The sequence below is a fragment of the Petaurus breviceps genome, unplaced genomic scaffold (genome assembly GCF_028583685.1).
Source record: "Petaurus breviceps papuanus isolate PSGF00001 unplaced genomic scaffold, PetGlider_PUasm1.0 189, whole genome shotgun sequence".
Lineage (NCBI taxonomy): Eukaryota > Metazoa > Chordata > Mammalia > Diprotodontia > Petauridae > Petaurus > Petaurus breviceps.
In genome coordinates, this window is record NW_027185809.1 from 50,976,955 (window position 1) to 50,990,430 (window position 13,476).

A 13,476-nucleotide genomic window follows, 5' to 3' on the forward strand; every position below is an offset into this window, starting at 1 on the left:
AACTGTTTTTAAAGTTTGCAAAAGTGCTTTACACCTGTTACCTCATCTCCTCACACAAACACCTTCCTGGGTGGTAGGGGCTATCATTACCCCATTTTACAGGTTGAGGAAATGCAAGGTCGGGGAGGTTTGCCGTCTAACTGTCGCGCGCGCACTGATGTGAGGCAGACCGGTTTGGGACCCAAGTCCTCCTCTCTGCAGGGGAAGCAGCAAAGAATGTGTGCACGCCTCCAGCCCTGACAGCCTTCCGGCAGAAAGACCTCGGGAACTACCCAGACCCGGGTGGGAGGAGTGGTGAGCAGGAGAGACAAGCGCGGATCGCCGCCCGCCCCTCTCACCCCGCGCCAGCCTCCCTCTACCCCGGCCGCTGAGAGCTCCTGGGGCAGCGAGCTCAGCCGCATCTCCGCAGTCCTTGGGGCGCTTACCCCGCCGCCGCTCAGCCCGCCAATGCCGTCAAACACCCGACCGAGGCCAGGGACATCATCCAGGAAGTAGTAAGAGGGGCTGGGGTCTCGATGCGGCAAGCGTTTGTGAAAGAGTCGAAAGCCGGCCGCCCACGCGGGGTTCTGAGGCAGCGGAAGCAGCGCCAGCAGTAGCAGCAGCAGAAGTAACCGCCCCTCGGCCTCTCGGAGGCTAGTCCAAACCTTGCAAGCCACCATCTCTCACCGGGATAAAGCGGGCAACTACGAAGTAGGTTAGATCCTGGCCATTATGTTAATCACATGACTCCGCCTCCAGGATCACCTGACCAAACGGAGGCGGTAGAGGGAAACTAGAAGCTAGGGCGTCACCTGACGAAGCTGACGCCATCTTTGTAGAGGCTAATCCTGGAGGGAGGAAGGAGATGCGGAGCCCTAGGCGTTATGGGGCGTTACGGAAGGAAAAGGAGGAATAGATAAGAGATGGACAGATAATTAGGTAGATAGATGGAAAGGACTTTAAATCAATTTACCGAAATAGCTGGATTCTTGAAGCATTTTTTTTTTTGTTTTGCTTTGGGATTTTTGCCTTGCTTTGGATCCCCAGGATTTAGTACAGAGTCTGGCACGGAGTCGTTGATTAATAAATGCCAGTTGACTGACTGACTGACTTGACACTTCCAGGATTGTAGCAGGAGTCTAGCAATTCACCAGCACGCTTTTATCAAGTACCAGATACTGCGGTATGCCCTAGGGCTACAAGGAAAAAACGTCCAGCTCCCCGCCGTCAAGGAGCTTACATTAAAGAGTGAAAGAAACCAAGGAGCGCATTAACAATTATGGACTGCTGGGCCCGAAAGGATCCAGACTTTCACTGTCCAGACTGGGTTTTGTCCTGAGGGAACCTACTCACCTAGAAAGATCAGACTCCTTTTCCCCACTTTATTCTTTGGCCTTTACGCTCCCGATGAGGGATGGCTATTACGTTCGGCAGGAACTCTGATCTTATCTAAGACCAGAGCCTGCGATTCAGTCTGGAAAGAATTCAAAGTCTCAGGCTTAATTGGAGTGAGGGTTGAAAAAGTTTATTTTACGCTTTGTAGCGGGCAAAGACCCTTAGGGGACCTGCAAGTGAGAGGGGTACAGGCTTTTATTTTTAAAGGGTAGGGCTGCCATTGTCAGTGCTCACTGGATGGATGTAAGGGACCTCAGTGCATAGATAAAAGTTAGGGCTGACAGAGAGGAACTTGTGACTTCAGTGCATAGATAGTTTAATTTGGAGATGAGATTGGGGCCAGATCGGAGGAGACATGAGGAGATTAAGCTAGGACAAGGGAGTCACAAGCTGTTGCCTAGGCAGAGTTCGGATAGGGGGAAGGGGCAGAGTTTGAGGCTGCGAGTTAGGACTGAGAGGAACTTGTGACTTCAATACATAGAGAGTTTAGATGAGATTTGGGCCAGACCGGAGGAGACATGAAGAGATTAAGCTAGGACAAAGGAGTCATAAATTGTTGCCTAGGCAGAGTGCAGATAGGGGGGAGGGGCAGAGTTTGAGGCTGGGAAAGGGAAACGATTTTACAGACTGGCTTTACAAATTGATGTTACAAAGTTTTACAGACTGATGTTACAAATATAGATCCCAAGCACCCCATCATTACTGATGTTACAAATTGAGTTTACAAATAGATTTTACAAACATAGATCCCAAGCACCCCATCACTCCCACTCCAACCACAGAAAAAAAAGTTATTTAAAGCTTAGCATGAATCGGGTACAAAACAAATAATTTATTTGATTCACACACAAAAAAAAAAATGCTAAACACAAAAGGTTCTCCCAAGCTCTCACTGACAGAAACTTAACCAGAAAGTTATAACTTCAGTTATGACAAGAGATTGGGACTTAAGCATGGAGCAGTTTGCAGGACTGTTGAATAGGTAGTATTGTATCTCACCTCAGCTCTACGTTGTCCCAACAATTCTCTCTAGGTTTGTATCTACTGAAAAGCCAAGTCAAGATTTGAGCTCTTTCCTGTATTAACAGTATCTAAGTTTTTTTTAACTCCGAAAAATAAATGACCCAAGAGCCACTGTGGTTACACATCAACTGTTAAGGCTGAAAATACTAAAGAGCCCACAGCCTTGATACATATAGTTGTGACTAGACAAAGAATCAATGAGGTATAACCACAGCAATGAGATAAAAGCAACAATGAGGCAAGTTTGCCTAATGACAAATTGTCTGTTCATAGAAGGGCTTCATGACCAGAATGTGGTTCCTGCAGGTGTTTGTCTGAGTTCAAGAGCCACCTGGGGCTGGTTTGAGCCAATTCTGTGATTTAACTGCAGCACAGTTCCTCCAGAGGGACTATTGTTATGCCAAGTTCAGGGCACAGCTTGCTGCTGGGCCTTAGCTCTGGAAAACAAGATGTCTCCTAATAGTAAGAAATGACAGAGTATTTATGCTCAAAATATATAAAAAAAAAAAAGAAGAAGAATATATCTCTTTTAAAAAAGGAGTGAAAAGAGATGTCAACCTGAAAGCTTGGTTAAAGGAGACAAACAGGCTAGGTAATACGCTTAGATAATTTATTCCCTTAAAGCTACCAGCTACATGCTACATGGAACCAGAACCTAAGGTCTGGCTGCCTGATACAAGAATGACAAAGTTATTTATATGTTTTAGAACAATCCCAGGATGCTTGTGTCCTTCAGATTTATGGTCTCCATATGTTTTCTATCCATACCATGGGAAAGGAAGTTTCTAAGCTGTAAATACAGATTGCATTTGGAATTTGGGATCTCAGGATGTCTCTTGTTTCCCCCCAAGAAATTCCGATGATTCAGCCTTATCTGATCTCTGGAGTTGCTAACACAGGAAAGCGAATTTTTAGATCAAAACAAAGCAATCTGATTGGTTAGTTCAGGCTTTGGATCTTATTGAGAGTCAAAAAAAGATATTTAATTTTTATCAGTGAGGAATGGTCTTGGCATGGGAGTCCTGACCCTTCCATGACTTCCATGACTAATACATCCATCTTAAGATGGTTGTTTAGTAACCTATACTCAGGAAAGGAAAAACAAAGAAGAAAAGGAAGCCAGGGCTCACAGGGACTTGACTCAACTCATCTACTATACACCTGCTCTAGCTACCTTATGAGATTAACTTCAATGCAACTGGATTAAGAGGAAGGACAGTCATTACCCCCTTTCCTGATAAGAGCACTACTTGCCACCTGGAGCTTTGAAGGAAGAAGTTCTATTTAGAGTGGTATCACTCCCTTTTTTAAAGATCCACTGTCATTGACTCTTCCTTTTCAGTGGCTAGTAAGGGGATTGGTTCTCTGCCTTTCCAAAGCTCTAGAGTCTTTGGCACTGAGTTATACAGCCAGAATCAGCCAGAGGCTTTGTCGCCTCCAAAAGATCCAAGCACTGAGCTAGCTCAAGTAGGTAGTCAGTCAGAAGGAGGTAGGCAGTTCTGCTCATGCTTTGTAATAGACACACATAGGTATATATAAAGCAAATACAATGTGACCTTAAAGGGGAAAGCACTAGCAGCTAAGAAAACAGGTAAGACCGCATACAGAAGGTGACATGAACTGAATCTTGAAGGAAACCAAGGATTCTAAGAGGTGGATATGAGGAGTGAGAACATGCTCAGAATGAGAGACAGCCAATGCAAAGGCAGAGAGATGGAGATGGAGATGGAATGGTGTGTTTAAGGGACAATAAGACTAATATGGCTGGACCTTAGGGTGTGTGGAAAGAGGGGAATAATGTATAACAAGGCTAGAGAGGTGAAGAGAGCTTTAAATGCCAAACAGAGTAGTTTAAGTTTGGTCCTAAAGATGATAGCCACTGGGGTGTGTTGAGTTGGGTATAGGGGTAGTTGTTTGTTTGGTTGGTTTTTTTTTTTTTGGTGGGGGGAGGGTGGGAATGGGGGAGGGAAGGGATGATATGGTCAGACCTGTGCTTTAGGAAAAAATCAGTTTGGCAGTTATATAAGACCAATTAGCAAACTATTACAAGAATTTAGGTAAGATACAATGAAGACTTGAACTGAGATTGAAATTGTACAAGTGAAGAGAAGAGGATGGATGAAAAAGATGTTGCAGACTTAGAAACAACAAGATTTAACTAACTGGATATATAGGGTAAGGAAGAGTAAAGAGTCAAGGTTGTAGTACCCTCGATGTAAGTGGGAAAGTGCAGAATAAGAGCAAATTTCAAAAGGGAGAAAATGATTTGTTTTAGACATATTGAATCTGAGATGTCTGCAGGATATCCAGTTCAAAATATCCAATAGGCAGTTCATAAAATGGAACTGAGCTCAGGAGACAGACTAAGGCCCGATACAGTGGATTTGAATAGAGGTGATGAAATAAGAAACTGCATCCAGAATGAAGTATTTGAAGTGAGTCTAGGCTCCATAGGGGGAATGAATAGGAAAGAAGTGTCAGAATATTGAAGTAAGGAAAAACAAAAACAAAAAACAGGTCTCTGGAGTCAGGTGACATGGGTCTGAACCCACTTCTGCTTATTTGCTTTAGTTGTAATTAGTTGTAATTTTGGGTCAGTTTCCCTCTTTGAGACTCTTTTCTAGTCTGAGAAATGTGAGATCAGGCTATCTACTCTTTAAGGTCCCTTCATGTTCTAAATCTAGGATGTTACCTTGTTTTCCCCCTTCTAGAGGAAGGTTCCCATTGACTTAAGCCCCCAAACATCTTGGGAGATGTTTTAAAGATGTCTTAAAATATTTTATATCCTTAGTAATTTATCTTATGACCCAATCATTCAACTAAAACTGTTATAGTTACTATATATAGTTAATTGCCAAATCTAATGACTTTTTCTCAATCGTTGACATTCCTAAAGCATGTAAGACTATTGACCATTCTCTTCTCCTAGATATTTTTTCTTCACTGGGCTCCTGAGACACTGTTCTCTCAATTTTCCTCCTGTCTATCTGAATGCTTCTTACCAGTCTTCTTTTCAGAATTTTCACCTATGCCACATCCCCTAACCATGTGCAATCCAAGGTTGTCTGAGCCTTCTTATCTTTTCTCTATACATTTTCTCACTTGCTACCTTCATTAGCATCCACAGCTTCAATTATCATCACTACACTGAATTAACATTATTATTTGTCTATACTATTGTATTTTGAATCTTTCTTGATTCTATGTGCCCTATTTTGGTTATTTGCCTAGTGCCATAAGCTTAGATTCTAGGTTTCCAATTGAGGAGGACCTACCTTTAGCTGAGCAAACCCAGAGATGACTTCACTCTATGTCACCCTAGGAAATCCATGAGCCCTTTTCAGTGTAAGAGTAACTGAATCTATGCACTTATCCTATTCCTAATTTTTTTTCCCTTTTCAACTTTCTCAGGACATCTACTGGTGTCTTAGTCTCCTTCCCTGGTTTTCTTTCCCCCTATGATATATACCTAGCTCAGCTAGGTGGACAATGGATAAAGTGCTGAGCATATAGTGAGGAAGACTCATTTACCTTAGTTCAAATCTGGCCTCAGACACTTACTAGCTGTGTGACCCTAGGGAAGTCACTTAACCCTATTTGCCTCAATTTTCTCATCTGTCCAATAGACTAGAGAAAGAAATGGCAAACCACTCCAGGATCTCTGCCAGGAAAACCCCAAAATGGGATCACAAAGAGTTCGACATGACTGAAAATAACTGAATAACAACAAAATAATATGAACCCAGAGCTTACTGGTCCTTATTCTCTTTCCTAATCTATAATCTAAATAGTTAATTGTTTTCATCACCTTCTATTTCTCTCATAAAAATCATTTTCAAGAACTCTACACAGTACATGACAAACCATAAGATAACATGGTTGGAGTGATGAAGGAAGATGATAACAAGAAAAGGAACAGTATCCTACAACATACAAGAAATAATGAAGTTGAAACCAAATACCCAAAGCTTCTTACCGATGTGTCACCATCTGACACATCATCTTCACTTGTGTACATAATAAATATCCAATATATATTTTTGTTGGGTGAATGAATGAAGGAAGGAACAATCAGTGTGCTTGTAGAATGTTACTCAAATTGCAAGATTGTACAAACCATAGTTAATTTAAATGGTGATTGTTTAGATGTGATAAGGCAGAAAAAATAATTCTGTTATTATTACAAACTTCCATTCTATATTCTGAATATTTCTTGAGCATTCAAAGTATTTTAGAACATTAGACAAGATGAGATTACTGTCAAGTACTAATATTCAAGTAACTGTGGAGAAAGTGGCAAAAATAGTAGTAGGCATTCTCATTGCCCCCTAATGAGAAAATGTATAAAAGAAAAAAAATTCAGATTACATATCATTCTTGCTTTTGCAACTTCAGGAGATGTCAGTCTCTAACAGAAAAAGCAAGATTCAGGGATGAGTTGTTTTGCTGTTCTCAAAACTAAAATGAGTCAGAATGGGGGAAGTTTTCCTCAAGGTCAAGCATGTTTTCATTCCAACGATGTTTTTGGCATTACAAACATCCTCAAGTTATCAGTCAGTCAGAAAATATTTTTTAAACACTCACTATATACCAGGTGCTGTGCTGAGCTCTGGGGTTAAAAAGATAGGCAAAAACATGTTTTCTGGTGTTCCTGAACTCCCATTATAACAGGATAGACAACATGTAAACAACCATGCACATATAAGATATATACAGAGTAAATTGCCTCTCAGAAGTAATGTCAGAAGGAGGGAAATTCCTCCTGTAGAAAGTGGAATTCCAGAAGTCTTAAAGGAAACCAGGGAAGCTAAAGAAGAATAATTTTTGTTTAGAAACTCCTGTTGACAAAATTTGCTGTAACATCTTCCATTGATTCCTGAGTTGTGAGAAAGATTAGAGTCTCAAAGACTATACCAGTGGAGCATAAACTCTGAAACAAGGCTTCAAGGCTAAGAGGGGTTATACTTATTCAAAGTCACATAGCCAATAGGTATCTGAGGCAGGATTTGAATTCAGATCTTCCTGACTCCAAATCTAGTACTCTAACTACTGTAGCACCGAGGCTGCCTCATAAAGTCCACCTGAACTAGTGAGAGGCTAGATATATAATTTGCAAATCAAGGGTTCGGTGTCAAGTAAGCAATAGGATCTTGAACTAGACAATGAGAATTAGTTTTTGCCACAATGTTTAAACCTGACCAGACATGACAGGATCTCATCTTCCAGGTTCTTCTAAATTCCTTTTACCTCAAGAGTTCCTGACACTATTGATATTTAAGCCCATTGTGGTGCCAGATTCAAGTGAGGCAGACCTTGATTATTATATCACTTCCATAAAACAATATGACATAAAATGCCCCTTTGATCTTTTATCCCACAGTGTTTACCCATAATGTTTGTTCCCTACCTATACTCTGTTTGATTGATTCCTCTCCATTTATGTAGGATGCCCAAGGCAACCACGTCTCCATTCTACTTCTGGCTGTGCTCCTGACTTTCTCTACCTTTTACCTTCCTGCCACCTACCACCCCAATTGCCCTTTCCAGCTTCATTTTAAATATGTTGTCTTCTCCTACTATAACAAGATCATAATGCACATAGTAGTGAAGGGAAATAGATCATTTAATCAAGTGGTATCAAAGTCAAAAAGAAACTGGACCACTAAACCACTCAAAGATCCCCTAAAGGTCACATATTGACTTGGGAAACCATATAATAACATTATCTGTGTCATTATATTTTGTTAAATATTTCCCAATTACATTTTAATCTGACTCAACATGTCCTTGGGAGTGTTGACAACTGAATGTAGCTGGGAGTTTGACACCTCTGACCTAGTCCAACTCATTCTTTTTTATAGATAAGAATTGAGATGAAATTGGGAGATGAAATTCTGATTTCCTCCATCACAGAGAACTAGAATTGGAGCCTAGGTCTTCCAACTCTAAATTTGGTGTTTATTTCCCTACACTAACTGCACAATTCTTGCTTATTCTTCTGGCTCTGTTGACACCATGAAACTCCTATTTTGCCCCTAATATATAACATTCTGATTACTCTTTCAGGTCACAGTTTTGACAAGAGCACTTCCCTACCTAGGTAGAATCTTTCTCTCTGGGCTTGTTAGTTACCCTTAGTCACCATCATTAGAGTCAGTCCCCACTAGCAACCCTCATCATCTTCCAATCAATCAATCAGTAAACATTTATTAAACCAGTTGTTTACTTTTGTTGAACTAGTCAGTCAATAAATATTTATTAAGAGCCTACTGCATGCTGGCCATTGTGGTAAATACTGGGAATGCAAGAAAAAAAAGACAAAAGACAGTGCCAGTCCACAGGAAGCTCATAATTTAATAGAGGAAACAGCATGCCAACAAATATATACAAGCATACAGGATAAATAGAAAATAATTAACAGAAGGAAGGCACTAAAATTAAGAGGGACTGGGAAAGGCTGCCTGTAAAAGATGGAATTTTAGTTAAGACTTAAAAGAAGCCTGAGAAGTCAATAAGTGGAGTTGAGGAGGGAGCATTCCAGGCATGGAGAACTACCAAGAAAAAGGTCCAGAGACAGGGAGTGTCTTGTTTGTGGAACAGCAAGACCAGTGTCACTGGATCATGTACATGTTGGAGAATAAGGTGTACAAAGACTGGAAAGAGAGGAGGGAGTGTTATAGGAATGTAATTTTTAATATTATATATCCCTTCCCCTAGGTTAAGTGCACCTGGAGCCTGTGGTGGGAGGCTTGTTTTTCAGGAACACCCACACCTTGGTGCTTTGTGATTGGCAGTGGGTCAAGAGGGTTGTTATATTCTCTTACCCAGGAGATGGCTATATAATCCCTGATGTGAGGCATTGTTTTGGGGCTCACTTTGAGAAGTGTTGTGTGACTTGACCAGATGAGACTCTGGGCAGCCTTTGAGAGCCCCCGGCTTTGAAAATCCAGATGTTGATGCTTCCCTCTCTAGTAACTGTGATTTGGTATGGATGTAATGGTTGGACAATTTGGAAGCCTGTCTCTTGATCTGTTTCTCTGTCTTGAAATGTTTCTGTCTGTATACTCTGAAGTTCAGGGTGCTGACCTTTTCCCCCTGAACTAGGTAAATGATATATATTTGATTGATTAAAGTAATCTTGTTAACCCATTTTGAGTTGCTTTCCTTTAGAAAAACATATCTAAGAATCTGTGTTGGTAGCCACCCTGGGGATGTTAGGGTGCTTGCTGCTACAGGGAGCTAGGTTATAAAGGACTTTGAACACCAAAAAGAGAATTTTGCATTTGATCCTGGAGGTGGCAGAATTTATTGAGTAGGGGGTGACAGAATCAGACAAGAAAAGTGACTGAATGGAGGACAGATTGGAGTGTTGAAAGTTATGTTGGCCCTCACTCATTGCTGGCGATCTGCACGGTGCCCTTGTGTAATGTAATGCCAAAAGAAAGGCAACTTCCCAGGTTCAAAATACCAGCATAGGTGCTCTCTATTTTATTCAGTGACAAACCAAGAACAGAGAAGATCAAAACATGACATCATTCCAAATACAGCATTTACTAAGCTGATTAAATAATCTCCAAGTACTACCCCACCCCAGGACCTTCCAATCATTCAATCAATTACAAAGTCCCTGTTCCAAATACTTCTCCACCCCAGGCTATACCTTAATTAAGTCCACCACAAAGCCCCTCTTCTCAAATGGAGATTAGTTTCCAAACATAAGTAAACTACATTCATTTGTTCAACCACAGAACACAAAAAGGTCAAAAGTTCCCCACCCCTGGATCACAATTGAATCTACCCCAGAGTTACATCAAGTTTAAACACAGCACTTAATACCCAAATGGAGGTCTTTTCTTCATCTTGACAAGAGGCAAGTTCTCAGCAATCTTAGTTCCTGGGGAGACAAGGCTTAGCAAGGCCATAAGATACATTGCCAGTCCCTTCATGAATTCATCCTCTGTCTGTAGAACAGTCCTAGAACCCCTGAACACATTAGCAAAGCCCTCTCTCAGGATTTCTGTAAACATACAACAAGAAAATCCTTCTTCAGGGCTTCTGAACCAACAGAAAGGCTCCCAGACCCCTGCAACAACAGCACTGTCCTTCACCAGTGGACAGTATTCACTCTGTCTGCAGGACAGTCTCCAGACCCCTGCAACAACAGTACTGTCCCTCACCAGTGGACAGTATTCACTCTCTGTCTGCAGGACAGTCTCAGGGCTTCTTAGCGAACAGCCAGGTTCCAGGACTTCTTCAACAAAAGGACAGTCTTTCACCAGTGGACAAATCTGGCAAAATAACATCAAAACAGACAGACAAAGTACCAGCAAAACAGCCATGTCTCCTCAGTCCTTGGCAGCTCAGAGGGCAGGTCTCAAAAGTCCAGGGCAATTCAAAGTGGCCCTCCGCAATTCTCTTAGTCTCTCTCTCTCTCCACGAGGTGCTGCTTCCAAAAAAAAAAAATCTTCCGCCTCTCTCTAGTGTCTCTCCAAATCTACATCACCAGCTCCTCCCAGCTCAGGACCCTCCCTTCATATCAACAAGCCCATCCCACAGGTGGGATTAACAAACTCTGGGTTTTAACACAATCAATTTGAAAACCAAGCCAATACAGGGGAATCTTTAATTGCCATTACTATCACACCTTGTCCTCCTGCCCCCGCAGAAATGCTCCAGTTGTCTACAGTTCTTCGTCAGATAAGGCCAGTCCCCCCACCTGACATGTGCTTATGCTAAAGACGTCAAATTTGGAGCAGATGCCCGAGCCTTAATGTTTCAGGGTGTAGATCTTTTAGCTGATGCAGTTGCCGTTACTATGGGGCCAAAGGGAAGAACTGTGATCATTGAACAGAGTTGGGGAAGTCCCAAGGTAACAAAAGATGGTGTGACTGTTGCAAAAGCGATAGATTTGAAGGACAAATACAAAAACATTGGTGCCAGGCTAGTTCAGGATGTTGCCAATAACACAAATGAAGAGGCTGGGGATGGCACTACCACAGCAACAATCCTTGCACGATCCATTGCTAAGGAAGGTTTTGAGAAGATTAGCAAAGGAGCAAATCCAGTGGAGATCAGGAGAGGTGTGATGTTGGCTGTTGATTCGGTCATTGCTGAACTTAAGAAGCAGTCTAAACCTGTCACAACTCCTGAAGAAATTGCTCAGGTTGCTACAATTTCTGCAAATGGAGACCGAGAAATTGGCAACATAATATCTGATGCAATGAAAAAGGTTGGATGAAACGGTGTCATCACAGTAAAGGATGGAAAAACATTGGATGATGAGTTGGAAATTATTGAAGGCATGAAGTTTGACAGAGGTTATATCTCTCCGTATTTTATTAATACAGCTAAAGGTCAGAAATGTGAATTCCAGGATGCCTACGTTCTCATAAGTGAAAAAAAGATCTCCAGTGTCCAATCTATTGTACCTGCACTTGAAATTGCAAATGCCCACCGTAAACCTTTAGTCATAATTGCTGAAGATGTCGATGGAGAAGCACTAAGTACACTGGTTTTGAACAGGCTAAAAGTTGGGCTACAGGTCGTTGCAGTAAAAGCTCAGGGATTTGGCGACAACAGGAAGAACCAGCTTAAGGATATGGCTATTGCTACTGGTGGTACGGTGTTTGAAGAAGAGGGGTTGACTCTGAATCTTGAAGATATTCAAGCTCATGACTTTGGAAAGGTTGGAGAGGTCATTGTGACAAAAGATGATGCCATGCTTTTGAAAGGAAAGGGTGAAAAATCTCAAATTGAGAAACGTGTTCAAGAAATTGTTGAACAATTAGACGTTACTATTAGTGACTATGAAAAAGAAAAGTTAAATGAACGTTTGGCCAAACTTTCTGATGGAGTAGCTGTAATAAAGATTGGTGGAACAAGTGATGTAGAAGTGAATGAAAAGAAAGACCGGATTACTGATGCACTCAATGCAACACGTGCTGCTGTTGAAGAAGGCATAGTTCTGGGAGGAGGCTGTGCATTGCTTCGATGCATTCCTGCCTTAGAGAAATTAACTCCAGCTAATGAAGACCAAAAAATTGGAATAGAAATAATTAAGAAGTCGTTGAAAATCCCTGCAATGACCATTGCTAAGAATGCGGGTGTTGAAGGCTCATTGATAGTTGAAAAAATTTTACAAAGCTCCTCAGAGATAGGTTATGATGCCATGCTTGGAGATTTTGTGAATATGGTTGAAAAAGGAATAATTGACCCAACTAAGGTTGTAAGAACTGCTTTGTTGGACGCTGCTGGTGTAGCTTCTCTGTTAACTACAGCAGAAGTTGTTGTTACTGAAATTCCTAAAGAAGAGAAGGAACCTGCCATGGGAGGGATGGGTGGCATGGGTTGAGGCATGGGAGGTGGCATGTTCTAATTTCCTAGAATAATGCTTTATCATGATCTGTGATGCAAGCAAGACTCAAGGCAATGTTCTTTGCTAACTTTAGAGAAGTCAGTTGGAGAGAGGACTGAAGTAAAGGCTGATGTTTGAGAAAATCACTATAACCATCAGTTACTGGTTTCAGTTGACAAAATATGTAATGGTTTACTGCTATCATTATCCATGATAAAGATAATTTATTTTGTATTTTTTGAATAAAGACATTTGTACATTCCTAATACTGGGTGCAAGATCCATGTACCAATGTTCTGCTTTCAACTTAAACCAGCTGAGGCATTTTTACTATTATTCTGCTAAGTCAGAATTTTAGTATTTGCAATCACTAGAAGGAAAGTTCAGAAGCAGCCTTTCTGTGCAGATGAAGATTAAAATTGTGTACAAAGTAGAGAAATATCCAATTATGTGATGACCTTTGTGTAATAAAATTGTTTAAAGTAAAAAAAAAAAAGAAAGTTATGTTGACTCATTATTCCCAGCCCTGCTTGTCAGCCAGTGTTGGAGGAGGCTGTAGTGGGAAAGGGAACACTTAGTCTGCAGCTTTCTGTATCACCTGCTCTTTGTCACCTACCCCTACTTGCAAATAGTCTCATTCTTGCTACCTTGGGTAGGAGCTAAGATGCAAGGACCCAACCTCTTTTTGCTGAATTAGACCTATCTGAATTGTCTTTAAGTTACCA

General features: G+C 41.3%; 1 protein-coding gene and 1 pseudogene across 1 annotated transcript in view; one reads left to right on the forward strand and one right to left on the reverse strand.

Annotated features, from left to right (window-relative positions):
- The window catches only part of GALC (galactosylceramidase), a 76,381-nt gene extending 73,442 nt beyond the window's left edge, over positions 1-2,939 (reverse strand). Inside the window, exon 1 of the mRNA XM_069092377.1 lies at positions 426-2,939. Coding sequence (XP_068948478.1) covers positions 426-659 — 234 coding nt within the window. The 5' untranslated portion in view covers positions 660-2,939. The remainder of the gene's footprint in view (positions 1-425) is intronic.
- An 8,125-nt stretch (positions 2,940-11,064) lies between these two features.
- LOC138164490 (60 kDa heat shock protein, mitochondrial pseudogene) lies at positions 11,065-12,932 on the forward strand (annotated as a pseudogene).
- The last annotated feature ends 544 nt before the right edge of the window (positions 12,933-13,476 follow it).